Below are 27,866 nucleotides of genomic sequence, written 5' to 3'. Positions count from 1 at the left end.
CGTTTCTCCGAGGGTTCCCTGTGAAACTTTGGGGACTACAATAGCGAGAACCGCAGACCTCTGCCACAGACACCCTAACAGGGGGAAGGAGCCGCACCACTCCTGAAGCCCCGCCCCTTCTGAGCGCATCCGCTAGCATGCATCATCGTGATTGGCTTATCTTCCCAGATCGCCCCCCACCTCTGCATCCAATCAGCTTTGTGCTTGTTGAGCGGCAGCAGCAACCGTCACACACAAGGGGCTCCTGCGGCCCGCAGCGAGAGTTGGTCGTCAGGCCATGAACTTGGGGTAAGCGGGAGAAGTGGCCGTCCCCGAAGCAGGGAGAGTCTGGGTTGGCCCTAGGAGTCTTTCGCCGTTCCTCCAGGAATGTGGCCGCCTGTAGCGGCAGAGCCCAGCTCCTTTAGATAGAGAGGTGCAAAGGGGACCCGTCGGCCTTTACGACCCCGCGGGCCTCACTTCTTCCTTCATAACTCGATTTTGAAATGTGACCTTGTTTCCAGCCCTTTTATTATTGAGTTCAGGACGTGGAGGGAAGAAGGGGTCTGAGAGAGACAGCTTAGAGACATTCCAGGTAGAATTTGTGGCGCACGCCTCTGGTTCTTCGCGAACCTGTCTTGGAGTCTTGCAGAATATTGGCGTTTCCGGGTTAATGGAAGGCCAGCGGGGCGAGGAATCGAGAGGCTTTTCAAGGAATTGTCTTGCCATTTCCTGGCACGTAACCGGTGCTCATTGAGGAGTGAGTCGTTAGATAAATTAAAAAGTCTGTATTGTTTTTCATTGCTTGGAAGTTTAATGTTTCAGGAAGATAAAAAGCAAACAATTTCAGAGTTAACTGCATATCGTTAGCAAATGTTATGTTCTAGAATCTTGGGATTTAGAAATAAGACTGCCTGTGAAGGAATTTAAGTACAGTGCAGAACAAATACTTTGCAATTTCATCCACGGTTTTTTTGTTTGTTTGTTTGTTGTGGTTTAGTTTCATCAACAAACATGAACTGTTCATAACTCTGTAACAGGGAAACGTTTACAACCTATTTCTTCCAGTATTTTGTCTTTAATAAGTAATTTAATTTGATTTTCCCCACATGAACCACACCGCAGATTTTTCATATTCCTAATCATATATCCCAACTTCTGTCTCCTTTGATTGCTGGATTTAATTTTCTCTCTTTAAGAATTCACTTTTGTCCTTGTTAATGTGTATTGGCGTTTTTGTTTTGTTCTCATAAGACAATAATGAATTGCTGTATGGACTGCATTTTAGATTTCAGTAGATTTTTAAATTTAGGAACTTAATAGATGTATGTGTTTTGTTTGCATTGTCTACTGTAAATGCTCATGATTTTAACATGCTACATATAAAGTATCATAGCAGCCAGAGTTCTTTGCAGATTTATTTTGATAGTACAAAAGAGTCACTGTGCATATGTATTGTTTGAAATATTCAAAATAAAGTGGAATTCCATGCTCAAGCAGTTACTAACCTATGTGGCGTTGTTATAGTCATTTTCAGGTGCTCCAGCACTCCATAGAATGTGTTAAGCATGAGCTTGCTATGAAACTAATAGATGGTAGATCCTTTATCTAGCTAAGGATTTCTGGTAACAGTATTATTTTTTCAGTGTAGTTACTGAATTAATTGTTTACCAATAACAAATTCTTGTATTATTGAGAAATCTCAAAAAATTTCTCTATTTAGTTTTCTTTTGGATTGAAAAATATTTTAAAAAACTACTGGGGGGGCTGGGGTTGTGGCTCAGTGGTAGAGCGTGTGCCTTACGCGTGTGCCTTACACGTGTGAGGCACTGGATTCCATCCTTACTACCACATAAAAATAAATGTGTTTTGTCCATCTACAATTTAAAAAGAAAAAGACTAATGGAATTGTACAAGATTTCTATGTAAATTTGTGTACATAGGTTTACTTTCAAGGTTCAAAGGAACATTTCTGGCTATTTAAAATATTTCCATTTCTGAAAAATGACAACGTTCTTTTATGTTGCAGAGATGGGTTAAAGCTCGAGACTGAATTACTGGATGGAAAAACCAAGCTAATATTATCTCCATATGGTATGCTGTGTTACTAGAAATCTAAAGTGTTAACTTTTAAATTCCTAACTTAAATTTATAGTAGTTTATCAGATTTTTTACTTGTAATAGAATGGTGTTTAAATGATACTTTGAAAGAAGCTGATTGCTTAACTGCTTCAAATTTACTTTTACCCAAGTATAGTCAGATTACATCAGTGCTTACTACTGTCATTATTCAGATTCATAAAAATTAATGATTAATGTATTTCACGTGTAATATTTATGTATTCTTTGCATGTAGTAAATATTTTTATTGTCTAATGAATAATGTAAGTGAAATTTAAGTAATTATATGTGTATTCTTTGCATATAGAAAAGTGTTGCTTGAGAAAATTAAATTTATAGTAAGACTATAGTTACTAAAACCATTTTTAGTACTAGTTTTTAAACTCTGTAATTTGGTCATGTCCTTCACCCCCAATCTGTTTATAGTTTTACCATGAAAAGGTAACTAATATAAACAAAAATGAGATAGAAATAATTATTTGAACCACATTGTAAGGGTTGGAACACTCAGATGGGCTTTAAAGTTAATGCTTTTGGGGGTAATATTTCTATCTTAACATCTTAAACACTACTAGTTAAAATTTTCTTTTATAAACTGCCTTTGCGTATTTTTGGTTGATAGTTTAGTAATTTTTTTTTTCTTTTGTAGAACATAAATCAAAATTTTCTGTGAAGGTAAGCTAAATGACTTTGACCTACTTTCAAGTGCAAAATAAAGTTTTCTTTTCAATAGTTTGAAAATAATTCCTGGGAAATGTAAAGTGTTCTTAGTGGTTTGGAATGATGACGTGAAGTTATGAAGTTATTGTCCTCCCCCCCAAGTTTAAAAAGTCCAGTAGAACTCTCTTCTATAGATCACTGCTATCCAGTAAAGCTTTCTGCGAAGATGGAAATGTTATAAAATCAGTTCTATCCAATATGGTGGCCACTAACCATGTATAGATTGAGCATTTAAAATGTAACTTGTGTAACAGAGGGACTACATTTCTAATTTTATTCAATTTTTAATTAAATTTAGTAGCTACTGCACTAAACAGCATCATTCCAGAGATATTTAAAAACAGATATTCAGATTTTAAAACAAAATATTTTTCTTTTCATACTCAAATTCCATTTGCCCAGACCAGAAAGAAAACTTGATTCACAAATTCCTACATCTCTTTTATAAGATTACACATGAACTTAATAGTGATCTTTCAAATTACTTTCCTTTGCCATGAACCCACTGTTCCTTTTTCTGCAAAATATATACCATTAGAAATTTTCTTTTTTTTCTATTGCAACTTCTTCCTTGATTTTCATTTTTAGATACACATTGGCAGAAATTTCTCCTCTTCCATAACTTACTGTAGCCTGTTTTTCCTTTATCTTTGCAGTATCTTTTTAAAAAATATTTTTTAGTTATAGATGGACACACTACTATTTATTTTATTTATGTGATACTGAGGATCGAACCCAGTGCCTTACATGTGTGAGACAAGTGCTCTCCCACTGAACTACAACCTCAGCCTTCTTTGCAGTATCTTAAAGCTTTAGCTTGTTTGTGGATAAAACCCAGTTTGGACAATATAGGGCTTTTCCTTACAATTCTGAACCCTTTATGGCTTTGTTATTTCTTTTAAGTTTAATCAAGGTGGAGAAGTTTCTTGAGTACTCAGGAGATTAATTATTTGATAAATAGGTGATTCCACAAACTACATATAAAAAGTTTTTATATATAGGCATACATTAATCTGCCCCTTATCTATGGTTTCATTTTCTGATGTTTCAGTTATTTGTGGTCAACTGTGACTGAAAATATTAAATGGAAAATAAACAATCCATAAGTTTCAGAATGTGCACCATTTTGAATAGTGTGATGAAAATCTCACTCTGTCCTTCCTGGGGTATGAATCATCTCTTTGCCAGCATATCCATGCCCATTTAGTAATTATCATGTTAACTGTTGAGGTATCATGATGCTTATTTAGGGTATTTGGTCTTATCTGCAGTTTCAGGCAGTCTTTGAATGTTTCACCTACGGATAAAGGGGACTACTGTGTAGTATGTAGTTATATACTTTTTGTACTCCTTTAACCACTGAATACACATTGTCTGTCTCCTGTCTGTTCTCTTATTAAATATTGCAAGTAACTGCTTTTATTTGAGTCACATTAACAAATTGCCTTTTTCAAGCTTCTAGATATGAAAAATTACTTGTAATGATTGATTTCTATCTTCCCCAAGCCTGTATTCCCTTTTACACATTCTTTCTTCTATTGATATCCTTAACAGGTTTGCTATAGTTGCCACAATTTTAAAGACATTTAGTTGTATTTTTAACCAACTCAGAATATCTGGAGCTCCCCTTTCAAGCCTATAATAAAGTTATTAGTCTTGGACTTTTAGTGGAATCATTACAAAATTCTGTCAGCTGTCTAGGGGTATTTTAGGATTTTTAAAAAATTTTTTTAATGAGTAACATTCTCAGCTCATGTTAATTTATATACTGTCTTAAATTGGTTTCCTCCCTGTTGAATTTCGGACTTGAAAATAGACACAACCTTATTCTCCCTTGATTTGCTTTCAAGGAGATTCTCTTTCCCATGGTTAAAGAGGTTGTAGCTATCCTCTTCCTTCCTGTTTTTGCTCTTCACGGAGACAAACACCAGAATCAGTAGTACTTGTCTTTTGTTTTATTTTTTAAATTTCCCAAGTGTTACAGTTCTACAGATATATGTTGCATTTTCCTTTCTGTAAGTTATTCATGAGTGCTTTCTACATAGCGTTTTTCTTCTACTGAGGTAAACTGAGTGACTATGACACCTACAGTTTTCTGTTTTCCCTATTCCTCATAGGTTGAATTACTGTCATCTCCAGTGTGTTCTTTAAACACAGCTGAACTATATCATCATCATCAAGTTTAACACGTGTGGTCAGAGTGCTTTCCTAATTCTAGCAAATTCTCTCCTGCATTTTTCTTTAATCTTCAGTAATGAATATGAAGTAAAGATGGTTACCAGCCTAATTTCTTATGCTTATTGGAAGAGAAATAAAAGAACTAGAAATGATTCAGTGTTGTAAGTAATTTATAAAAATCATGGCCCCTAAAACTCTTACACTTAAAGTACTCTTAAAAATTAGTTGGAATAAGCATGAAAAAGTTTTTTGACCATGTGTGATCATGCACATCTATAGTTTCAGCTACTTGGGAGGCTGAGTTAGGACGATTGCTGGAGCCAAGGAGTTCGAGACCAGTCTAGGCAACATAGACCTCTTCTAAAGAAAAAATTTTTGTTGATATTTCTATATGTGGGAAATATATATTGAAGGGTGTATAGTACAAGGTAGCACTTTCTAGGTTTTAAAATGCTACTTTTCTTTGTTTCCTTGTGCCAGATCCTGACCCCATTATAAATTGTGAAGTCAACCAGTAATAAATGAATGCATTTAATATTGTCTTTATAATATGAAAAATATTGGTGGAATTAAATTAGGCAAAAGCAATATGCTATATAAAAATGTTTTATGACATAAAACTTGTTTGATCAGTTAGAATGTATCTCATCCAGTAAACACTTCTTAAATGACTTTGGCTAGGTTGCTTTTTCTTATTTAGTAACCCACATGTAATTGAATCTTTATTTGGCAGTTCATAATTTTTTGCTACCTCCCTTCATTGTTCCTGTCTGGCTGTAGGCTACAAATAGTGTTCATAATTGAGTTTAATGTATGTTGATTACATGCCAGATCATTACTTTTTTTAATGCATAAGTATTTTTAGAGGACTTTTTCTGTATATTATTTCTGATGTGACCAGAATGTGCTAAAATAATTCTAGTTAAATTAGTAGATTTCTGTTTAACAAATATTTACTGTAAATTCAAGTATGGATGTAAGACTCCATTCTTAGCTTTATTTGTTCTCAGAAAAAAACAAGTCCTTGTGGGTTGGATTTGTAGCTTAATGGCAGAATGCATGTGTGAATAGTATTTACCTCTGGGAAATGTAGAACATAAAAGCTTAAGGGAGTTATAGTCATTGAAGGGCCTCATTGGATGCTTGAAGACTTCGATGATTTGCATGAAGGAAGCTATTAAAGGATTTTTGATGAGAGGAATAGATGTGATCTTATTTGTGGTTTTAGAACAGGACTTCAGGCATTTCCATGAAAAACAGATAGATTATCAATTAACAAGAAGACCAGTTAATTGTCAATTACAGCAGTCCAGGGAGAATTGGATATGGCTCTGAACTTGTACGGTAGTTAAAATATGGAAATATAAGACAGAAATGAGAGGATTTTAAAGTATGTTAAGAAAATATGCTTTGTTTAGTGGTTTGAGATAAACTGAAATGCCCAGCTATTACCCAGAAAATGCGCACGTGTGTCAAAAGAAGGGCAAGATCAGTAGAAGCTGTGGTAGAGACTGAGGTGGTATGATTCAGCTGCCCAAGCAGACTGCATGTAGACTGCTGATAATTTGATGCATGCAGTGATTTTTTTCCTCCAAAACTAGAATGACTTGCTGGTGCCTAAAAATTGGATAATTTAATGTAAGATCTAGCGTTCTTGATTCTTTAGAAATATTGGGTGATCTCGCAACTAGACTGAGATTCATGTTTGCCTGTAATAGACAGGTTCTGAGTGTTGACTCTCTATTCTAGTGTTCTTCAGTTCTTCTCAGTTCCCATCTAGTCTAATTCATGATAGACATTTGAGTTAGTTATACTAAAATAGCTGCAGAGATAAAAGGGTAAAAATGCATTTTAGATTGATATATTGTTATCAAAAACCTGAAGCCAAGAATAAACATGGTGAGGTGAGGTGAGGTGAAGTGAAGTAGATAATTAAGAGATCTTGTGGCTGATTCAGAAGGTACATTTTGAAAAGTAGGGTGAAATGAGATTAGCTAATTGGTCAGCAAGGTGAGTTTCATGAAATATAAGGAAAAGTTGGATATGAAAACTCTTATGGCATCTCACTCTTTGACATCAAGGATCTGATCTTATTTTTTATATCACCAACACTTTCCACAATGGTGAGCACATAAAACACATTTAATTGACTGTCAAATTATTTCAGATTAGTTGGATTTACAGAAATGTACAGTGGATTAAGTGGAGGATAAACTTGAGATAGGTAGAATGTAATCTAGTAGAGATGATAGATGTAATCTAGTAGAGATGATAAGAATCTGAACACAGGTTTGTCATCATGTAAATGATAAGAAAAAGATACTTGGAAGGGAGACAGTGTTTACTGATAAGCTAAATAAGACCCTGAAGAAAGAGAGTCAAAGGAGACTCCATGGTTGCTGGCCTGAGATTAGAAAAACAATGCCAAAGAAATGGAATATTTTGGGAAAGAGAACTAATTTATGGGCAAGAGATAAATAATTCAGTGGGGTGAATGGTATAGTTGAAGGTATTCAAGCAAAATTTATTGAATACTTACTCTCTTTCACCTGTTCTAGTTACTGGGGTTATAGGAATGAATTAAACAGACAAGTCTCTGCCCTATGGAGTTTACATTAGAAGGGTGTGAGATGGACAGACAAGAAGCCAAATATTTCCAGACAAAACAGGTTATGGAGAAAAATAAGCATGATAACCTTACTGGTTTAGCCGCCTTGGGAATAAGTAATATTAGCTGAAAGGCGGACAGAACAGGCTAGTTTGGTGAGGTGTTACTGAGTGGGTGATATTTGAGCAAAGATCGGATAAAGGTGAGGAAATGAGCTGTGTAGAATCTGTAGGAAGAAGGAAAGGCCTTACTGAGTTCAAGGAACTCAAGATAGAAAATGAGATCAAATAGCATGGGGGCAAAGAGGCAGGGGAGTAGGGGGTACTCACTTATCATTAGGGCTTGTTTTAGGTCATTGTGAGAAGTTCAACTTTGTTTTTGAGTAAAATGAGAAATCATTGGGGTTTACCTGGGTATTGAACCCAGGGGTGCTTACCAGTGAGACACATTTCCAGCCCTTTTTTATTTTATTTTTTAAAATTTTGCTACATTGATGAAGGCTTCTCTAAAAGTTGCTGAGGCTGGCTTTGAACTTGTGATCCTCGTGCCTTAGCTTTCTACTGGTGTTACAGGCATGTATGTATCACCATATGTGGCTTTTGGAGGCTCTTGAAGATAGTAACATGATATGACTTACATATTAAGGTAGTCAGTGTGGCTCCTGTATTGAAAGTAGATGAAGCAGGGGTAAAAACAGGAATACCAGTTTGAAGGCTTTATAGTAATTCAGGTGAGATGTAATATGTTGGAGCAGAATAACAAGAAGTATGTTGAGATAGTCAGATTCAGGATATATTTTTGAAGATGCAGCAATATAGTGTTGATGACAATTTAAATGTGGTTTATGGTAGAGGAGTTGAGTATGCAAATATAAGTAACAGATGGGGAGAAAGTTAATTAGAGGCAAAAAGCAGATGAGTTCAGTTTTGGACATGCTGATTTTTAATGTCTATTAGAAACCCAGTGGAAGTGTTAGATAGGTTATCTAGAACCTGGAATTAAAGACACAAACTTGGAGTCATCAACATAGATAATATTTAGAATCAGAAAAGTAAATGAAATGACCAGTTAAATGAAGGAACAGGACTGACCAGTGGGCACTTCAACTTTAAGAGGTCTGTGAGAAAAGAAACCAGTAAAGACTAACAAGGAGCAGTGACGAAAGTCTGAAGAATCAAGATTATGAAGTCCTGGAAATGAAGAAAAAGTTTCAAAACGGAAAGAGTAATCCTCTGCATCAGATAGAGCTCATAGGTCAAGTAAGATGAGGATTTGAGAATAGGTTACTAGACTTAGCAATGTAAAGTTATTAGTGATCTTGAGGAGTTTTGGTGGTATGGTGTGATGTGGGTGAAAGACAGATTGAAATGGGGTTATAGGAGATGAAAGAGAAAATGGGATCAAGAATTTTTTAATTGCTTACTGTAGCTACAGCATGTTTTTATTTTAGTTTTGGAGACGGTCTTGCTAAGTTGCCCAGGCTGGCCTTGAACTTGGAATCCTCCAGTCTCAGCCTCCTGAGTAGCTAGAATTACAGATGGGTGCCACTACACCTGGCAAGAGTTTTTAAAGATGGTAAAATAATAGCATGTTTGTATGCTATTGTTTGTTGTGATCCAGCAGAAAAGAAAAAGTCATGATTCCAAATTAAGAATTGCTAGAGAGAAATACATAAGAAAGAGAGAGGTTATGGAATTATGTACAAGTAACAAGAGAATAAGTATGGGTACAGATGCTGGGAAAGATTTGGTGATTGAAACTTGCAGTTTTCTTCTGAATACTTCTGTATATTTTCAGTGAAATATTAAACAGAGTCTTCACTTGAGAATGAGGATGGGAAAGAAAGTATTAAGGTTGAATAATTATGAAAAGAGTGAGGAAACTGGGCACAGTGGCGCACACCTGTAATCCCAGCAGCTCGGGAGGCTGAGGTAGGAGCATTGTGAGTTCAAAGCCAGCCTCAGCAAAGGTGAGGCACTAAGCAACTCAGTAAGACCATGTCTCTAAATTAAATATAAAATAGGGCTGGGGATGTGGCTCAGTGATCAAGTGCCCTTGAGTTCAATCCCTGATACCCCCCCACACACACCTCCCAAAAAAGAGTAGGGAAATATATGACTGCCAGGTACTATTAAGAACTCATTTGATATTCTTGGTTATGAGTTTAAGATGAAACCAGTAAGCATGGCTGTGTTGTTTTTCTCTGCTTATGCAGTCATAGAATAGGTAAAGGATTGGATTTTGTTGGAATTAGGATTTGCTAGATGTGCATGAGAGCAAAGAGTAAAGAGTGGAAGACGGATGATTTGACTTGTGGAATTTAAGATCATTAAAGGGGCTGAGGCTGTAGCTCAATGGTAGAACACTTGCCTAGCACATGTGAGGCATTGGGTTTGATCGTCAGCATCATATGTAAATAAATAAAGGTATTGTGTCCATCTACACCTAAAAATACTTTAAAATAAAAAGATTGTTAAAGAAGGAAAATAAGAGCAAGAGGGAGGTGGTAGATTATTGATCTTTGCACAGTTAAAGAATTTTTGGAATTGGGATATGGGAAGAAGAGAATTGGAAAAAAATAGGAGGTGGGAATCCTTATCCAGTACTTAAAATTGAGATATTAGAGGAGTTGCAGTTGTGGATAGTTCCCAGGTCAGTGTCAGAAGGTACTGTGGAAGTGAGTAATGATGATAGCTTGGGGAATAGCAGAATAGGAAGAGTTTGAGGAAATGAAAGGATATAAGAATAATATGAATATGAAAGTACCACTAATTGAGAAAGGATTTGTATTAGAAGGTTGACAGCAAGCTATATAAGGTCAAACAATAAGGGGCTAGTGACCTGTGAGTCCATAGATGGCATGTAAAGAAAAGTAGTATGGGTGGTATGATTTAATGACATGAAATCCAAAGCTGAAGTAGATTGGTGATGTCCTGTAACAAATAAAATAAAAGTTTATCTCTATTCTTCATTATCCAGAATTAATAATTTTTAGTTATCGATGAAGCTTTCAACTGAAGATTTGCAGTGTTAAAAATTAATTTCTATGGCTTTATTATTTAAATAGTGAAATGAAAAGTTTAGAGGATAGGTTTATCACAGATCATATAAATAAAGGTAATTATTGATTTTCCAAAAACCATTAAAAAATAAGCTTCTGGTGTTTTAACAGATGGGAAATAAGACCAAGATTGCAAAATGTCCTTTAAGAACAAAACAAACTGGACACATTATAAAATCACAAAATACTTGTATTGGGAGTGGAAAACTTTTCCAAAAGAAGACAATTGATTCGGGAACCTCACAGGCAAGAGGTGAAAAAAATAGAATGATACTTTCACCCACTAAGGATTTATGTAAGAAGTATACAGACAAAGACTGTCTTTGTTCCCCCAAAGAGATTTCATCTACAACCCCCAATATACAGAAGAATAGAAACACCATAGATATATCTCTAGTAGACAAACAGAAGTCTCACAAGAAGCACATCACAGTTGAAAACATGAACAGTGGTTTGGTGTGTCTAACACAAGACCAACTACAACAGATTTTGATGATTGTAAACCAAGAAAATGGATCTGTTTCCCTGACTGAGAATGGAAAGGAGGAAGAAACAAGTAAGATTTTTTTTCTGATTTTGTGCTATTTTCTCAATATTTGCTTTAGAATTCCACATTCATTGGTTATTATGTAAGTACCTCTTAAATTCAAATGTAACATATACCATCTTAAAATAATTATTCTTTTAGAGGACTTTAATATGCAAAATTACTTTGATAATTATGATATGCCATGTTTTAAGGTTAATGCTCAAAATATTATTCATGTGCACTATAGCCTTAAGAAATCTAGTTTCTGTGAACTTCAGAAAAGCTGTTAAATTAAAAAAAAAAAAGACTTGTACTTAATTTAGAATTTCTGAAGCTTTACTTACATTTAAAATAACTATATAAAATAGTTTTAAACAAAACCATCTATGGTATTTCTAGTGAAAACCAAAGGAACTTTGTGAAGATATGACTTGAGTTGTTGGTGAAAAACATTGCTTTCCTTGGCCCTTTTATTTGTTCTTCATGTCCCTCATGCTATATAAGGTCAAACAATAAGGGGCTAGTGACCTGTGAGTCTATAGATGGCATATATGTTATGTTAGGGATTCCTGTACTGTTTTTTTTTTTTTTTTTTTCCTGTACTGTTTTTTAACCAGTATAAAACACAGACTTAAAAGGAGTACTAGAATGTTACATGCCCCATTTCACAAGTCATGGTATTGTGTTATGTGTTTTTTTTTTTTTTTTTTTTTAATTTTTTATTGTGGGTTGTTCAAAACATTACAAATTTCTTGACATATCATATTCGACACTTTGTTCATAACCCACTTGAATCAAAGTGTCGAATGTGTTATGTTTTTAAAGCCTTCTAATTTCAGCTTTGGGCTAGGAATTATGACTCTGAAACTAATAGAAATACCACTAAAATTTTATTAGGCAATAATGAGATAAATAAAAGTAAAATTGGCTGTCTCCATGGCTAAGACCCCACAACTAGTTTGGAGGCCAGGCAACTCCTGTAGACTACTACGACATTCATGTTGGAGTCATTTACCTTCTCTTGATCTAGGTTATTTGTAAAATAGGGAACCTGATTGTGTCTTTAAGGCTAAAATTCTAGCTCAGAGAACAAAAAGTAGCAACTTAATGGGTATCATAAGACATAATATCAACAAAGTTAAAAGCACATTTTACTCAATTATGTATTGACTTGCCTGTTAGGTATGCTTTCTTTTCACTGGGAGAACTAGCTGGTTCAGGAGGTATTTTTAAGTCAACATATAAGCCCTCCGTAAAAACCTTTCGTTATTTGCTGTTGTAGCTGGGGTGTAGAGACACTTGTTCTTGAAAAAGTTTTCTGTTGATTTTATAGCTAAATGAGAAGAGTAAGTTCAGAGTAATGAATTTTAATTAATTGCATTTATTCCCTTTTAGGTTATGATTTTATGTTATTTATATTTGTGAAAGTATATTGGCAGGAGTAAGCAGAGATTTATTTTTCTTTTGTTGTTCACTTGGTTTCCTGTTTGATACAAAAAGTTGTATGTCATTGGCCACAAACAAGCCATTTAATCTCCGGGCTTCAGTTTCCCTTTTTTTGACAGATACCCACCTCAAAGATTGTTTTGAGAGTTAAATTAGATAACGTATAAGATTGTTTTGTTTTTTAACCATGTAGTACATTGCCAAGATAAGTTATTGCACTAGCTGTAATTTAGTGTTAATTTTAAAAACATGCATTTTGACTTCCTAGGTCAGGATAGTCTCCATTTGAACAATATTCCCAGTCAGCCAAAGGACAAGAACATTATGGGATTACTCCAAAAATATGAGGCTGTTTCATCTATTCCAGATGAAAATAAATCTGTCTTAAATAAAAATCAGGAGGCACCTAAACAATATGAACAGAAAATTGCCCTGTATGTAACTCATATCTACTACTATGGGATCATCTTGGGAATATGGTTTTGCTTTACTTCCATGTGAAATATTTACTCTGAAGCTATTTAAAAGCTTATTGCTTTATTTTTATGGAGTCAGTCACGTAAAAACCTATAATGATAATGTCTCTGGGTTTTTTTTGTTTTTTATTACATTAGAGAGAATGAATGGAAACCAGGAGATATATTCAGTACTCTGGGGGAAAGAGAACGTGATAGAAGTTTGTTAGAAGCAAAAAAAGCCCAGTGGAAGAAAGAATTAGGTAATTTTTGTACCTTTTATTGTAGTTTTATTGGTCTATGAAATATAGAGTGAGGACCAATTATATCTTTTAGCATATTATCAAAAATCTTGTTTTATAACATTTCACATCTAGAGTATTCTTCTACAAATCCAAACGAAACTGTGATTTCACATGGAAAATCACAGTTGTCTCTTTTCGTTTAGTATACTGTGGTGTGCACCCCAAAAGCATTAATGTCACTGGTATCCTTTCACAGTCCTGGTAGCTCAAGAAAGGATTTCTAAATTTTTCGTATTTTTTGAGTACAGAAGTCCTATGGATTTAAAATGGTTTTATTTAAAAAATTACTTAACACATGTGAGGCACTGGATTCAAACCTCAATACCATATAAAAATAAATAAACCAAATAAAGGTATTGTGTCCATATAGAACTAAAAATATTTTAAAAAGGAATAATCAGGGTTGGGGCTATAGCTCAGTGGTAGAGCGCTTGCCTGGCACGTGTGAGGCACTGGGTTTGATCCTTAGCACTACATTAAAAAATAAATAAAGGCATTTAAAAAAAAAAAGGAATAATCAGTGATATCAAGCAGTATTCTAGTTAGAAACAAACTTACTGCTGTCAGCCCAAGAATCTAATAACAAAAATTTATAATTTCAATTATGAAATTTTGTTAATTACTAAGAAATACCCATTACTTCTTAGACTTAACTTAGGGTCCAGGTACTACAATTTAGAAAATATGGCTTAACATTTGTACTTCTTGGAAATAACTACAATAAAGATATGAGATGAACTACAACATCTACTTAACTGGGAAGTCTTGTGAAGCAATTACTGATGGTTAAGTAATTTAGCAAAAAAGAAGAAATAGGGAATGAATTGAAGGTTTGGAGGTCTCTGTATTTTATGTCATGATTTCACCTTTAAATGTTTTCAAGCTGGGCATGGGGACACACACCTGTAATCCCAGCAGCCCAGGAGTTGTGAGGCAAGAGAATTGCAAGTTCCAGGCCAGCCTGGGTAACTTAGCCCTCTAAGATGTAGTTCAGTGGTAGAGCACCCCTGGATTTAACTCCAGACACCACAGAAATAAATATATAAATAATTTTCTTTCAGCACATTTAACTTATCAAATTACAATACCAAATTTGTGAAATAAGATGGAACTACTTTGAAATAAACTTAAGTATTTCATGCTTAATTATTTTCTTAAATAATTTACTTTTTTTAACCTGATACTGTTAGCAAGGAGAATTTCTCTTTTTTTAAAGTCATGAGAAATAATGACTAACATACTTACTTTGTGCCAGATTCTAAACCAAAATAAGAACTAAGGATTTAGAGATGTTAACAGCAGTTTGCCAACAGTCACGTGACTAGGAAGTGGTTGAGCTTGAAGTTGACTGTCAGGTTCCCTGCTTTCGGAGTTCTAGCTTTTAATTTTCAAAGTGATAACTGAATGAATGATATAGGAAAGTAGAACATCATAATAATTAACATCAAATAAGTTATTCTGAAAAAAAAGTTCCATATTGATAAATGTGATAATAAAAGCAATATTCTTATATCCATTCCTACCATAGTGATTAAAAGTTTTATTTCATATCCTTAAAAATTCCTCTCTGCCTTGTGAGTTAATTTCCTACCTAAAAAACAATTTCAATTAAATCTGTGTTAGAATCTGCTCTGCAGTATTTAAGGTCATGATTTGTTTACATGATTTTTTTTTTTACAGTTTTTATACATTTTTTTTAAAAAAGGACATTATTTACAGATGAACAGGTTGCTTTAAAGAAGAAAGAAAAAGAAGCTTCTGAAAAGTGGAGTAATTCTTGGAAAAAATCTGAAAGTGATAAAATAATGTGGGAAAAACTTCAAATTTTAGACCAATCTAAGGTAAGAATATCAAAATCAAGTATTTAAAATGCTAAGCAGTGTTCATATTTTAAAATTTGTTTTAAAACTCATTAAGGGGGTCTGGGGATATAGCTCAGTTGGTGGAGTGCTTGCTTCAAATGCACAAGGCCCTTGGGTTCAGTCCTCAGCACCAAAAAACATAAAACCAAAACCACACCACAAAACTCATTTAAGGGAAAAAAAACCTTACTTGTTATGTGGTGTTTTATGACAATAGTTTACAAGTTATGACATGAACTAGTTTCTGTTTGCATTCTGTAAATTATCTTGCTATGTGTGTGTTGGTGAACATAGAGGCCTTAGGCACCTCCTTTAGGCTCCTGTAAAGGAGCACTGCAGTTTTTTAAACGGCTCAAAAAAGGTATTTTCATATCAAAGATGAGTGTATGCCAGATATCCTTCCCATATTGCTTTTATGATCTTTAAATTTTATTTATATTTAATTTTAGATAAATAGTACCCGTGTTTTTCTTTTCTTATTTCTTTCCATCTGCTGGCTCTTCAAACATTCAGTTAGTTTCCTTGTCAGGTTATGGTGATCCAGGCTGATTGGGTCCTCACTTAGAGCTAGTCATATTTTAGAGGTGAAGTCCTAAGTGTCAGTACTTTGAATATCTAGATCCTTTAGTGCTTGATTTCAATATAACCAGTTTTCCTTAGAGGAGTAATTCTGAATTCTCCTTACTTTTAATTACAGATTAACTTTTATGAGTGTTTTATAAAGCTCCTTAATTTACCATTTCTTTTTTACATGTATAATCCCTTCTACCTTATGAACATTTATATATTTTTTTTTCTTTTTTTTTTTATTGGTTGTTCAAAACATTACAAAGCTCATGACGTATCATCTTTCATACATTTGATTCAAGTGGGTTATGAACTCCCATTTTTTACCCCAAATACAAGTTGCAGAATCACATCGGTTACACATCCACATTTTTACATAATACCTTATTAATGACTGTTGTATTCTGCTACCTTTCCTATCCCCTACTATCCCCCCTCCCTGAACATTTATATTTTAACAAATGTATTCTGAAAACAATGTAGGTAACCTAAAAAGGTTGTTTAGATGGTGGAAATTTTTAGCACTGTGGCCTAATTGGGTAAATGCCTTGTAGATCAGTACTGACTGGCCTATTTTGATATATGTTGATAATTTAACATTAGCAAAAAGAAATCTGAATTGCATTTTTCTATTGTCCCAGAAGTTACTTTTGACTCACTGATAGAAATAATTTTGGAAAATCCTGTAGTTCTGGGTGATAATTTTAAGTGTGTGAAGTTTTGAAGTTGATTTATCCAGATAAAGTACAGGTTGAGCATCCTTAATTTGAAAATTCAAAATTTGATGTTTCAACCTCTAAAACCTTTTGAGTACCATTAAGAAGTCACAAGGGACAATTCTACTCTGACTTCATGTGACAGTCACAAAATAAAGGTGCACTAAAAAATATCCTATAAAACTACCTTCAGACTATGTATATAAAGTATATATGAGACTTAATTTTGTTATTTGGCTTGGGTCCCAAAATCTGAAACATTTACGGTAGCATTTCAGATACTCAGTATGTGCCATTGAAAGCAGCAACTAAAACTTAACTGAAATTTTCCATAAAGTTGACTTATTCACTAATGAAAATATAACATATTTTCAGTTACCAAACTTCAGGTTGGAATGTTGGCATGTCATTTATTCCTTAATACATTGCTTTTCTTTCTTTCTCTTTCTCTCTTTCTCTCTCTCTTTCTCTCTCTCTCTCTCTCTCTCTTTCTTACTGGGTAATAAACCCAGGGGTGCTTAACCACTAAGCCACATCACCAGCCCTTTTTATTTTTTATTTTGGGACGGGATCTCACTAAGTTGCTTAGACTGGCCTCAAACTTGCCATCCCTCTGCCTCAGCCTCCCTAGGATTACGGGTGAGCACCACCACACCTGGCAGTTTGCCCTACACCTGGTCATTTGTTGCCTGTGATTATGAGTCAAAAGTAAATAGGAATAGAAACACTTTTTTTTTCTAACAGTTATCAAGGAATTTAGACAATATAAAATGTTAGGAATTTTATTTTCTACAAATGGCACAGTTAAAATTTTCAGGCATCAGTGGGTATTTATAGAATTTGTTATAGAATATATAATATAGAATATACAATTGTAGAATTTATTATAGTTTATAGAATTTGTTATAAAATAAACAAATCAGAAAATGTTGACAGTAAATAAGCTTTATCTAAATGCACATGTGCTGAAATCTCATGATCTCAGCATATGGAGTTCTGATGCAAACTGCTGATAGCATTCTCTAACATCAATCCCTAAGATATTGAAGAAACTGAAGGGAGCAGTATTTTTGGTGTGTCGGGTTGGTTGGTGGCATGGAGTGGAAGCAAACCAGGACTATCTATGGGAGAATAAAGTAAAATTGTTGGAGTTCTATCCCTGCTAACCTGCTTCCTCCCACCCCAGTGCCATTGTCTTAAACAACGCCTCACCTTACATTTATTATAATTCAAATCATTGTTTTTAGCTGTCCTCTAGGAAAAAAATCTTGGACAGTGCTCACTTGAATCTCATTCCAGGAATTGGGAAAATCATTTGGGGACCACTATCACCACTAAATTTACAGGCCTGGTCATTTAAAGAGTACTACCAAAGAAGGAAGCCCTGACTTTAGGAGTTGTTCTGAAGGTTAGAATGTTAGAAAATAGTTGTGATTTAACTAATAATGCCTGGAACTTTCTACCTTCAGATCAGCCTGCTCTCCATCATAGTTAACTACTGAATTTACTGAATAATCATTTCCAGACAGTTGTGATACTAAGTTATTGACTTAACTGATTTAACTCAGTTAAGGTTCATCTATATCAACATTAGACTCAAATTACATTTGATATTATCCAGAAGGCTGAGAAGTGATAGACTCAGTTTAATGTTAAATAGTTCTTACATAGACAACTTTAACTTCTGCATAGGGAATTAACAGTCATACTACTAAATACTAAAATCATAATGGAAAACACAACTACAGTACTTGAAACAGGATGATAACAGACATGCATATCAAAATATGAGGTGTTAAAGGGTAGAATTCAGGAAGCTTCTTTTCAGAAAAGAAACCTTTAAATCAATAAGCGAGGTGCCCATCTAGAAAAAGAACAATAAATCTAAATTAGAAGATATAAATAATAAAAATAAGAGTACCTATGAATGAAATAAGTGGACAGAGTTCTGGAAAAATATAACAAAAGCAGCCTTAGAAGCAGAAAGCGAGTCCTTTAACAGCATAGGTAAATGTAGCTCTGGTTAAAAGCTTTTTCTCACAAGGGAAACAACATACTCACGTGGTTTTGCTGGCAGTTTCTACCAAATTTTAAAAGAATAAATTTCAAATTTATACAGACTCTCAGGCAATAATAGAAAAAAGGAATATCTGATTCATTGTACAAAACCAGTGTAACCTTGACAGGTCCAGGAAAACAAAACAAAAAAAAAACAATGGAAAATTAGTTTTATTTCATTCATAAATATACAAACAATTCTTAAAATATTAGTAGGTAAAATTCATTAATGCATGAAAAAGTCATGGCTAAGATCAGTGCATGTTCTGTAGCTAGGGAAATTTTTTAAATCCATAGTTGTTCTGCTCTAAAACTTACCCTTTTATAATTTGTGATGCTGTCATAGTGGGGTGATTTTTAAAGCATTTCTCTGATTTTTTTTCCATCTGACTTCTCCACATGGAAATTGGGTCCTCCAGTTGTGGAATGAAAGTCACCCATGCTCTAGTAAGCTTAACTCTCAAAATCCAATAATTAATAAACAACCCAGTATTTAAAATTTGGTAAAAAATACTTGAGGAGGATATAGCAGATAAGAATGGGAAGGACTTGGCAATCATGAAATAACAATAAGGGCTTTCTGGACAAGGGCAGAGTCGTCACAGAGTGTTCTTTTCCCAAAGGTACATTCTTATATAGAAAGTTTAAGTAGAGAATTAAAGGTTTCCTTGATTTATTTAGATGTCATATCCTTCTAGTATGATGTTTAAAATTTAATTTTGAGAATTGGAAGATAACTACTTAATAATATAGTCAAAATCTTAGCGAGAAATGCCTGACTGGGTTCAACTATATAAATAATTTTGGCAAAATTTGAGTTATAAAGTAGCCAGAAAAGATAATTGAACTTTATTAGTTGGTTTGATGATTGTTTAGGAAGCAATGCTGCTGGAGCATCCTTTTGGTGCTGTGAAACAAGAACAGAGAAAATGGATTGAAGAGTTGAATAAACAAGTAGAAGATGACCAGCAAAGGAAAACAGAGGAAAAAATTATATTTTCAAAGGTACCTTAAGTTTTTATAGCTATAAGGAAAAAATTAATTTTGAAGTCTTTAATCATATTAACTTACAAGTATCCTGAAATTACTTGATAAGACCAGAGTATTTAAATTGTACGTTTGCTCATGTGAACCTGGATTGATTGAATGTGTCTAATGTGATTTTGCATAGCTTCTTATAAATTTCCTGATTTTTTGAATTTCTCATTTGCTTTCCAAGCTATTTATGTAAATGTATAAGGCATCAAAACAATACAATTTTGTTAATTTTTATGTTTATTTTTGGTTAGTGATTTTTGGAAATCTCATGTTTGGATGTCATTTAGGAATTTATGTTGAAACAATTGGGAAAATTCTCAGCAGTTCTTATTTGTCACAATTAGGGTGAGGAACATGACAGATGGGCAATGCATTTTGATTCACTAAAGAGTCATCCTGGTTCTCAGTCTCAGCTCTCCTCTCGGTCAACACAGAAACAACCAGAGTACTTCTGTGTCTCTCCTGATACTCAGGAGCTGGCTGATGTCAGTAGTGTTTATACACCTACAACTGGAAGCCAGTTCGAAACTTCAGAAGAGGAGCACATAGCAAAACCTCTTAGGGATGTGGCTGAGGCAAATAATCAGAAAACGAAGTAAGTTTGTTCTTCAGAATTTATTGATTTTTATGAAAATGTGTTTTATTTGGAGTATTAATATGTCTTAATTCGTTTCAGGTTTGATATATATATTCTTTTCAAGCAAAAATGATGTAGGCTATGGAAACTACTTTTTTGGGGTTCTGAATAGCTAATGTATATATCTTGTCAGCTTCCTTCGTTCTATGACTGCTCTCTTGGACCCAGCACAGATTGAGGAACGGGACAGACGGCGACAAAAACAGTTAGAACATCAGGTATTGCATTGCAAAATATTTTTTGCCTTAATAAGTACTAATATAACCAACATACACCTAAGTAGCTGGAAGCTAAAATTCTGGTATAAGCATAGCGTACAGATCCTATTCCAACCTGTGATGAATCCCTACCTCAACTGACATGAAGTTGTAGAATTAAGCTTATGCTGAGAACCAGTCACACTACAGTCAGGTACATGTCTTGCAGTAGAGAAGGCTCTTAGGATGTAAGTTAAGACTTTGTACTGTCTTGGGTTAGTCTTGGATATTTTTTCAACTTATTTCCCCAGAGTCCTCTTCAGGCTGAGAATTAGTTATTGGTTTCTTTGAAAGGGAACCATATGGGCAACTGAAGTAGAATTAGAAACCTGGCAGATAAAAGGTTAAAACTCTTCCAGTTTTCTCTCATGTGCAAAAGGTAGACAGGAAAAAGGAAAAGAAAGGTGTGTGGGTTGGAGGCCATCTCATGAAAATCAAAGGGAGATCAGTAGAGGAAAAGGAACTAAGGGGAGGGAGGGAAAAAAGTGCTGAGGAGTGATTTTGGCCAAATTATATTGTTAGAATATGTGCATGTACAAAACTTTCAGTTTTAGTCTATAAAGTGTTTAAGTGTCTGAATAATTTTCCTTAAATCAGAACTTTTTTTCAATTCATTGTTTGTTGAGATGTGTCTTGCTGTGTTGCCCAGGTTGACATTTAACTCCTGGGCTTAAGTGATTCTCTTGCCTCAGGCTCCTGAATAGTTGAGACTATAGGTGCCATACCTTTGATATTTGAATGATTTGGTGTAGCTGTTCTTATTTTTACTTGGTTCACTGAACAATTTATATAGCTTCTGACATTTACCAGGCAGTATCTGCAGTACTGAGTTTATGTCTTCAGTTTTTTCTATCTTCAAATAGCCCTCCTGGGAATGAAGAAAAAGTAGGTACATAGAGCTTGACTGGACAAGTGGAAGATGGGAGAAACACATTACAAATTTTAACATTTTAATTTGACTCATATATAATATTTTCTGCATCAGTATGGATAAAGTTTATTGAGTTACCAAAATATATGAAATATGGATTTTTATTCATGGCAGTAATTAATGTGATTTTATGACTAGAAAGCAATCACTGCTCAGGTAGAAGAGAAGCGCAGGAAGAAGCAGCTGGAAGAAGAGCAAAGAAAGAAGGAAGAACAAGAAGAAGAGCATCGCTTAGCACGGGAACGAGAAGAGATGCAGAAACAGTATGAAGAAGACATACTTAAGCAAAAAAAAAAAGAAGTACATATATTTAAACTCTTTGACATTTTAGAATAAAAATGTTTTTTAGAGGAAAAATAACAGAATTCGAACATTAGTGTGTGGAAGTGTAAAGCTATGTGTGGAGACATCTTTAAAGAAAAAAGGGAGAACCTTAAGGTTTTATTTCATACAATATAGTTCTCAAACACTGTACTGCTTTGGCTTTTTTCTTTCTGCTGAGGTGGTCAAGATGAGTTAATATAGCACAAAGTTAATTCATATGCTTGATGTTGAAAGAAATGGTTGGCTTTTCTATCCATATCACTTATAAACAGATGCATATTTTGCAGAGTGATTGGGTAGGATTGATGATATTTTTGTGGCTATTAGAGGATCCTTCTGTGTTAGCTTGGGGAGAACCCCTTTGTTAAGTGACTGAGACAAAGTAGGTAGGGTAGTATGGAGTGCCACATGTTAGCTGACCTGACAAAGAGGAGATCATACAGAGACATTTGGTTGCCAGAGATTTTTAAAGAACAGAGTCTGCATTTTCTTGTTTTTTTCCACTTGGCATCTTTTGTGTCCAGCTTCCTGCACGTAGCTTAATATATTTGAGATTCAGCCATAATACTGCGTGCTCCCACAGTATTTTCTTTTTTATTGCCTATGTAGTGTTCTGTTTGTGAGCATATAGCAGTGCATTATCCATTCCTTTGTAGATTTTTCTTTTTCAGTGTTGGGAATTTAACTTGGGACCTTAAGCATGCTAGGTAAGGCAAGCACTCTGTCACTAAACTGTCTCCTCCCTTGCTTTTTTTTGGTGGGGGTGGTTTTATTTAGATGTTGATGAACCTTTGTTTTATTCATTTATTTATATATATGTTTTCATCCTTCACTCCAAAGTTGGCTAGTAGGGTTCTGATTTCATTAGCTTGAATAGCCAGAGGCAGCTAACCCTATAAGATATCTTGAGAAAAAGTATCATTTGCTTCACTGCAAGTGCCTTCAAATACTGTTTTACCTTTTAGTATTCATTTTCAATTTTAACAGAACTGTAAAATTGACAGTTTTTAAAACTTTGAAAACTTGAAGTGGCTAAAAAGTTTTTATATTTTTATATAAGCTCAAAAAAGGCAGAACTTTGCCTTTCACTCTTCTACTTCCAGTGTCCAGACCAGTATCTGACATGTAAAAAGCTTAGGAAATATATTAACTGAGAGAATAATTTTTACAAGATTGATAATTTTATTTAAGAACTTTACGTCAATATCAATAGGAAATCATGACTCTCAAGACGAATGAGCTATTCCAAACAATGCAGAGAGCACAGGAATTGGCACACAGACTAAAACAAGAACAGAGAATCCGAGAATTGGCTCAAAAGGGACATGACACTTCTAGATTGATGAAAAATCTTGGTGGTAAGTGATTAATCAGAATTTTACCTTTTTTTTTTTAAGATGACTTTTAAATACTTGCTAATCGTAACTATAAATAGGAATGCATATTTGAAAATTACAAGTAGAACTAAAGCTTTCACATACTTTTGTTGTTGTTGTCCCCTCTTTTGCAATATTGGGATCAAACCCACAGCTAGTGCATGTTAGGTACACATTCTACCACTGAGCTGGATCACTGGCCCTTCACAATTTCTTCTGTGTTGTTTACAGTGATGCTGTGACAGAGGTCAAATGTGTACTTTTGAACCCATGATTACAAAGAAAACAACTGTGATTTCCCTAAATTAATTTAAGGATTAGAATACAAGTAAAACTTTATAAAATTATATAAAATTTAGGCTAGCCTTTCTAAATCTTTATTGCAGCATTCATTCTGATTTAAGCTAAAAGTTGTGTGTGTACTGCTGTGCTATACATAATTACTTTTTTGTTGTTGGTGCTGGAGATTTAAACCGGGGCCTCTAGTCTGCTATTCAAGCACTCTCTTACCACTGAGTTTTCTCCAGTACATAAATTTTTTTAATATCCCTTAAGTATCATTTTAAGATAATTTCTTTCTTTTTGCCAGTTGATACAATACAAATGGACTATAATGCATCCATTAACATTTCAAATTCAAGACATGACTCTGAGGAAGCCAGTGGTAAAATGAACTCATGTATCAATTCTACGACTTCTCCTAGGAAGGATACTGGTGTGCAGACAGGTATATAAAATTTTCATTTGTTAAATATTACCAGTAAGTTCTATTTAAAGTTTAAAAATTAGAGATTTTTATAATAGCTTTGTTGAGAGATGTCCATGAGTGTTTTCTAGTGTATTTATAGTTATGTAGCCAGTACCCAATCAATTTTAGAACCTTTTCATGACTGAAACCTAGTAACCCATTAACTCTCAACCCATTTCCTCTCTCCTCCAGTTTGCATTCTGTCTTGGAATATTTGCCTCTTCTGGACATTTCATGTAATTGGAATCGTACCATATATGGTCTTTTGTTGACTGGCTTCCGACTTAGCCTAACTTTTAAGGTTCATCAATATTGTAGTACTTACAATATTCCTTTTTGTTGATGAATATTGTTCCATTGTGTGAAAATAAATACATTTTGCTTGTTCCTTCATGATTTGATGGACTCTGGGTTTATAAGTATGCTATTATGAACATTCACGTACAAGATTATTTTGTACTGGGGATTGACCCTGGGGGCACTTTACTATTGAGTTACATCCCTCTTTTTTTTTGTTTTTTTTTTGAGACAGGGTCTTTTAAGTTACTGAGTATGGTCTTGAACTTGTGATCCTCCTGCCTAAGCCTCCCAAGTTGCAGGGCTTACAGGTGTGTGCTGCTGTCACCAGCCCAAGTTTTTGTGTGAATGTGTTTCAGTTCTCTTGGGAAAGAGGAGAAATTAATGAGCATTTTGAAAAACTACCAAACTGTTCACTAAAATAACCACTGGTGAGAACCTAACATGGTACTGTTAGTTGCTTTGGAGAACAGTGTGGTAGTTTATTTTAGTGGTTGTAAAGTGGTTGATATTGAGCATATTTTCATATGCTGGTATTTGTTTCACTGTGTTACCCAGTCTGGTCTTGGGAATCTTGGACTCAAGTAATCTTCAGCCTTCTCAGTAAGTGGGATGAACAGGCACATGCTACTTTATTAAAAACTTGTAGGAAGCCATTACTATTTCACTTTTTGAACTCTAGGTACCATAGGATCTTCCTATCATTACTTGTGATTCTTACAGATCCCAAGATCCAACCAACTTGGCTGGCCATTTAGCTATGTTATTATTATCTGTTGGACCCTACTTCAATATACCAGACTAATTAACTACATCATGGGTATGATTGGCGCCACTGTAATTTATTAATGGTTAAAAAATAGGCTACGGTTGTGGCTCAGTGGTAGAGCACTAGCATGCTTGAGGCTCTGGGTTTGATCCTCAGCACCACATAAATAAAGATGTGTCCGCCTACAACTAAAAAGAATTGCCCTCCAGCAATTGCATTTCTGGTTATACACCCCGCTCCCCAAAAAGACCACTGTTATTTATAATAGCCAAAAAGGAAACATGTGCATGTATGCACAGATGAACAAAATGCAGTCACACCGTAGAATATTTATTAATACAGCATCAGGAAAGAACATACCACACAACATGATGAACTTTGAGGACTTTAAGTGGCCACTCACAAAATGACAAGTGAGTGTATTACATAAGTAAATTTATATAAACACAAGTAGAATGGTGGTTGCCAGTGGTTGTCTACTTTTTCCAAAAGTTTTAGGGGGTAGTAAATAAGAAAATTGTTTATAAAGTGATGAATTTTGGTATGTCATGATTTCAATTTTTTTTATAGATGACTTAACTACAGGCATATTTGCCAATGCAGAGTCATACTGTGAATATGTAAAGGAAAGAGAAATCACAAATTGTTCATCTCCTGAGATTTCTGTAGAACTTAATGGACAATTTAAGACAGACAAGCAAGAATTAAGTAAGAAAAATGCCAACTTAGAAAAAGAAAACAGTTTATGCAATGAATTTATAAAACCAGAGAAACAAACAAAACACATGAAGAGGTGTCCTAGAAGGCCTGAATGGAATTTAAATAAGCCTCTCAAAAGGTATGTTCCAGCATCAGAAAAGTATCCCATACAGCTTCAAAGGCAGAGAGAAGAAAAAAAGGTAAGGAGGCAGATGGAACTGCTTCATTTGGTAGAGAGAAATAATCCTGAACACCTCTCTCAAAATAGAGGCACTTCATCAGAAGTTCATTCATCTCAACAAGAAACTGAATCACAGAGCAGGTGGCATCTAGTCAAAAAGGTAAAAACCTTTTATATTTTTAAGCATGTATCAATGTTTCTAAAATTTAAAACAGTTGCCCAGCAGTATGTTTTGACAAAGAATAATATGTAAATTTGTAAATAAGTTTTATAGGAACAACAGCCATGCTTATTCTTTTTGTGAATTATCGTTGGCTTTATGCTGCACCAAAGACCACATGGCTCAAAAGCTGAAAATTGCTACCTACCTCCTCTTTATAGAAGTTATTTACACTTGACTTCTGTAGATGGATGGTTCTTTATTCGTTTATATAAAAGTCCATGGACATTACCATTATGTGTTGTTCACAAAATGTGTCCATCTTTCAGGAAGAAGAATCTCATTCATTGAACAAGGAAAGGTATGTGGGTTATTTTCCATGCCTACTTCTGTGTCAATCTATATATATAGGGAAAGGCAGAGGTTTAAGGAATAAGGATGGCATTTTAGCTGGAAAGGGATGGTTTTATAACTGCATGAACTAGCTAATTGTCTTTTTGAAAACAGGAGGCTTAAAGGAGCGATGATCCTTAATCTGTTGTGGTTTACCTCCCCCCCTTTAAACAGGTTTCAGTCATCACCAATTCCAGCAGTGAAAAACAGAACTCAACAAACTCAGACTAATAATACATCACACTTACCACTAGAATATAGTAGCTGTGAAACAGAGAATCTGATCTCAAGAGGTGGTCAAACAGGATTGTCAGCTGGGATGTCTGAATCATCCCATTTTATTCCTTATGTTCGAACAAATGAGATCTATTACCTTGATCCTGATGCACCATTGTCTAGGCCTTCAACCCAGGAACCTCAATACCAAAATTCTCAGGGTATGTAATACTACCTAATTTATAAGTGAGGATCAGTGTTAGTTTACTTTACAAATCCATAGCATGAATTTGACTTTGTAAATTTTATCTTGCTTCAGATTGTGACCAAGTCTCTGACCACCACATTAGGGATCCACTCCTTAATCCTAACTTGTTGAAAAATAGGGATCGACAGCAAGCAATCCTTAAAGGACTTTCAGAACTGAGACAGGTATGAGCGTTTCACCAAGTCCAGATGTTACCTTTCAAGGGTGGGGAAGACTGTGTGGCTGAATCCCAATTTAAAGTTATATATGCAGGACCTAAAATTCTTAAAACAGTGTCACATTAATATAATTCGAAATGATTTTCCAGTGTGAAATCATTAGACAGTTCAATTTTATTGAACAAAAAAAAAAACCCCATACATTTAACAGCAAGACAAAAAACAAATTATGCTTTGATTAATAATGCAAACTGAGTGTAATGAATGTATTGGCAGTTTTAAACATTGATGGCTGAGTAGAAATTACATGTATAATCTTATCAACTTTCTCCATCTGGGGCTTTGGTTTAGAAATTAGAGGTATAATTTTCCCTCTAGAAAATGTGAATGGGTCACTAAGAAAAGGGTCTAATTTGGGTCTCTCTCTATATATATAGCTTAAGATAACATGTGAAGGGTGATTGAGTGAAGAGGATTTATAACTACTACGTGATATCCAGTTGTGAAGGACACAAGAATTACTCGGGGTGGGGATCAAGCTTAAGCTATGGCCATATTTATTACACACCTTACTAATGTATCAATGTGATTTCAGGGCCTTCTCCAGAAGCAAAAGGAGTTGGAAACTAATTTCATGCCTTTAGCTGCAAATCAAGAAGAGAATTTTAGTTCTTCATTTTAAACAAATGATAAAATGTGCTCACTGTATTTTTCAAGTACCCTATGCTTGTACATTATGTAGTAAATGCTGTATTTTTTTTTTTTTAAATAAAAGCAGACACTTTTGTAAAAGCTCACTGCTATAAAACTTA

The 27,866-nt window shown here is 34.5% G+C and overlaps 1 protein-coding gene across 14 annotated transcripts; it reads left to right on the top strand.

Annotated features, from left to right (window-relative positions):
* Ccdc66 (coiled-coil domain containing 66) lies at positions 1-27,866 on the top strand. Of its 14 annotated transcripts, none has more exons than XM_048801095.1 (19): positions 2-288; positions 2,006-2,070; positions 2,747-2,772; positions 10,776-10,917; positions 11,002-11,220; positions 12,908-13,073; positions 13,254-13,357; positions 15,119-15,240; positions 19,479-19,607; positions 19,985-20,235; positions 20,411-20,495; positions 21,604-21,765; positions 23,003-23,147; positions 23,755-23,892; positions 25,550-26,019; positions 26,349-26,380; positions 26,587-26,849; positions 26,948-27,060; positions 27,650-27,866. In XM_048801095.1, the coding sequence occupies exons 1-19, from the start codon at positions 278-280 to the stop codon at positions 27,734-27,736; spliced, it is 2,730 nt and encodes a 909-aa protein (XP_048657052.1). In that variant the 5' UTR covers positions 2-277; the 3' UTR covers positions 27,737-27,866. The 14 variants fall into 14 exon arrangements, with proteins under 14 accessions (XP_048657055.1, XP_048657052.1, XP_048657054.1 ...); XM_048801097.1 differs by having other exon boundaries at positions 10,776-11,220; positions 25,550-25,817; positions 25,947-26,019; XM_048801096.1 differs by adding an exon at positions 4,935-5,156 and having other exon boundaries at positions 3-288; positions 10,776-11,220.

This window comes from Marmota marmota, unplaced genomic scaffold, assembly GCF_001458135.2.
Source record: "Marmota marmota marmota unplaced genomic scaffold, marMar, whole genome shotgun sequence".
In the NCBI taxonomy this organism is placed as follows: Eukaryota; Metazoa; Chordata; class Mammalia; order Rodentia; family Sciuridae; genus Marmota; species Marmota marmota.
The sequence above is the reverse complement of the archived record's forward strand: the minus strand, read 5'-3'. Positions and strand labels throughout refer to the sequence as shown.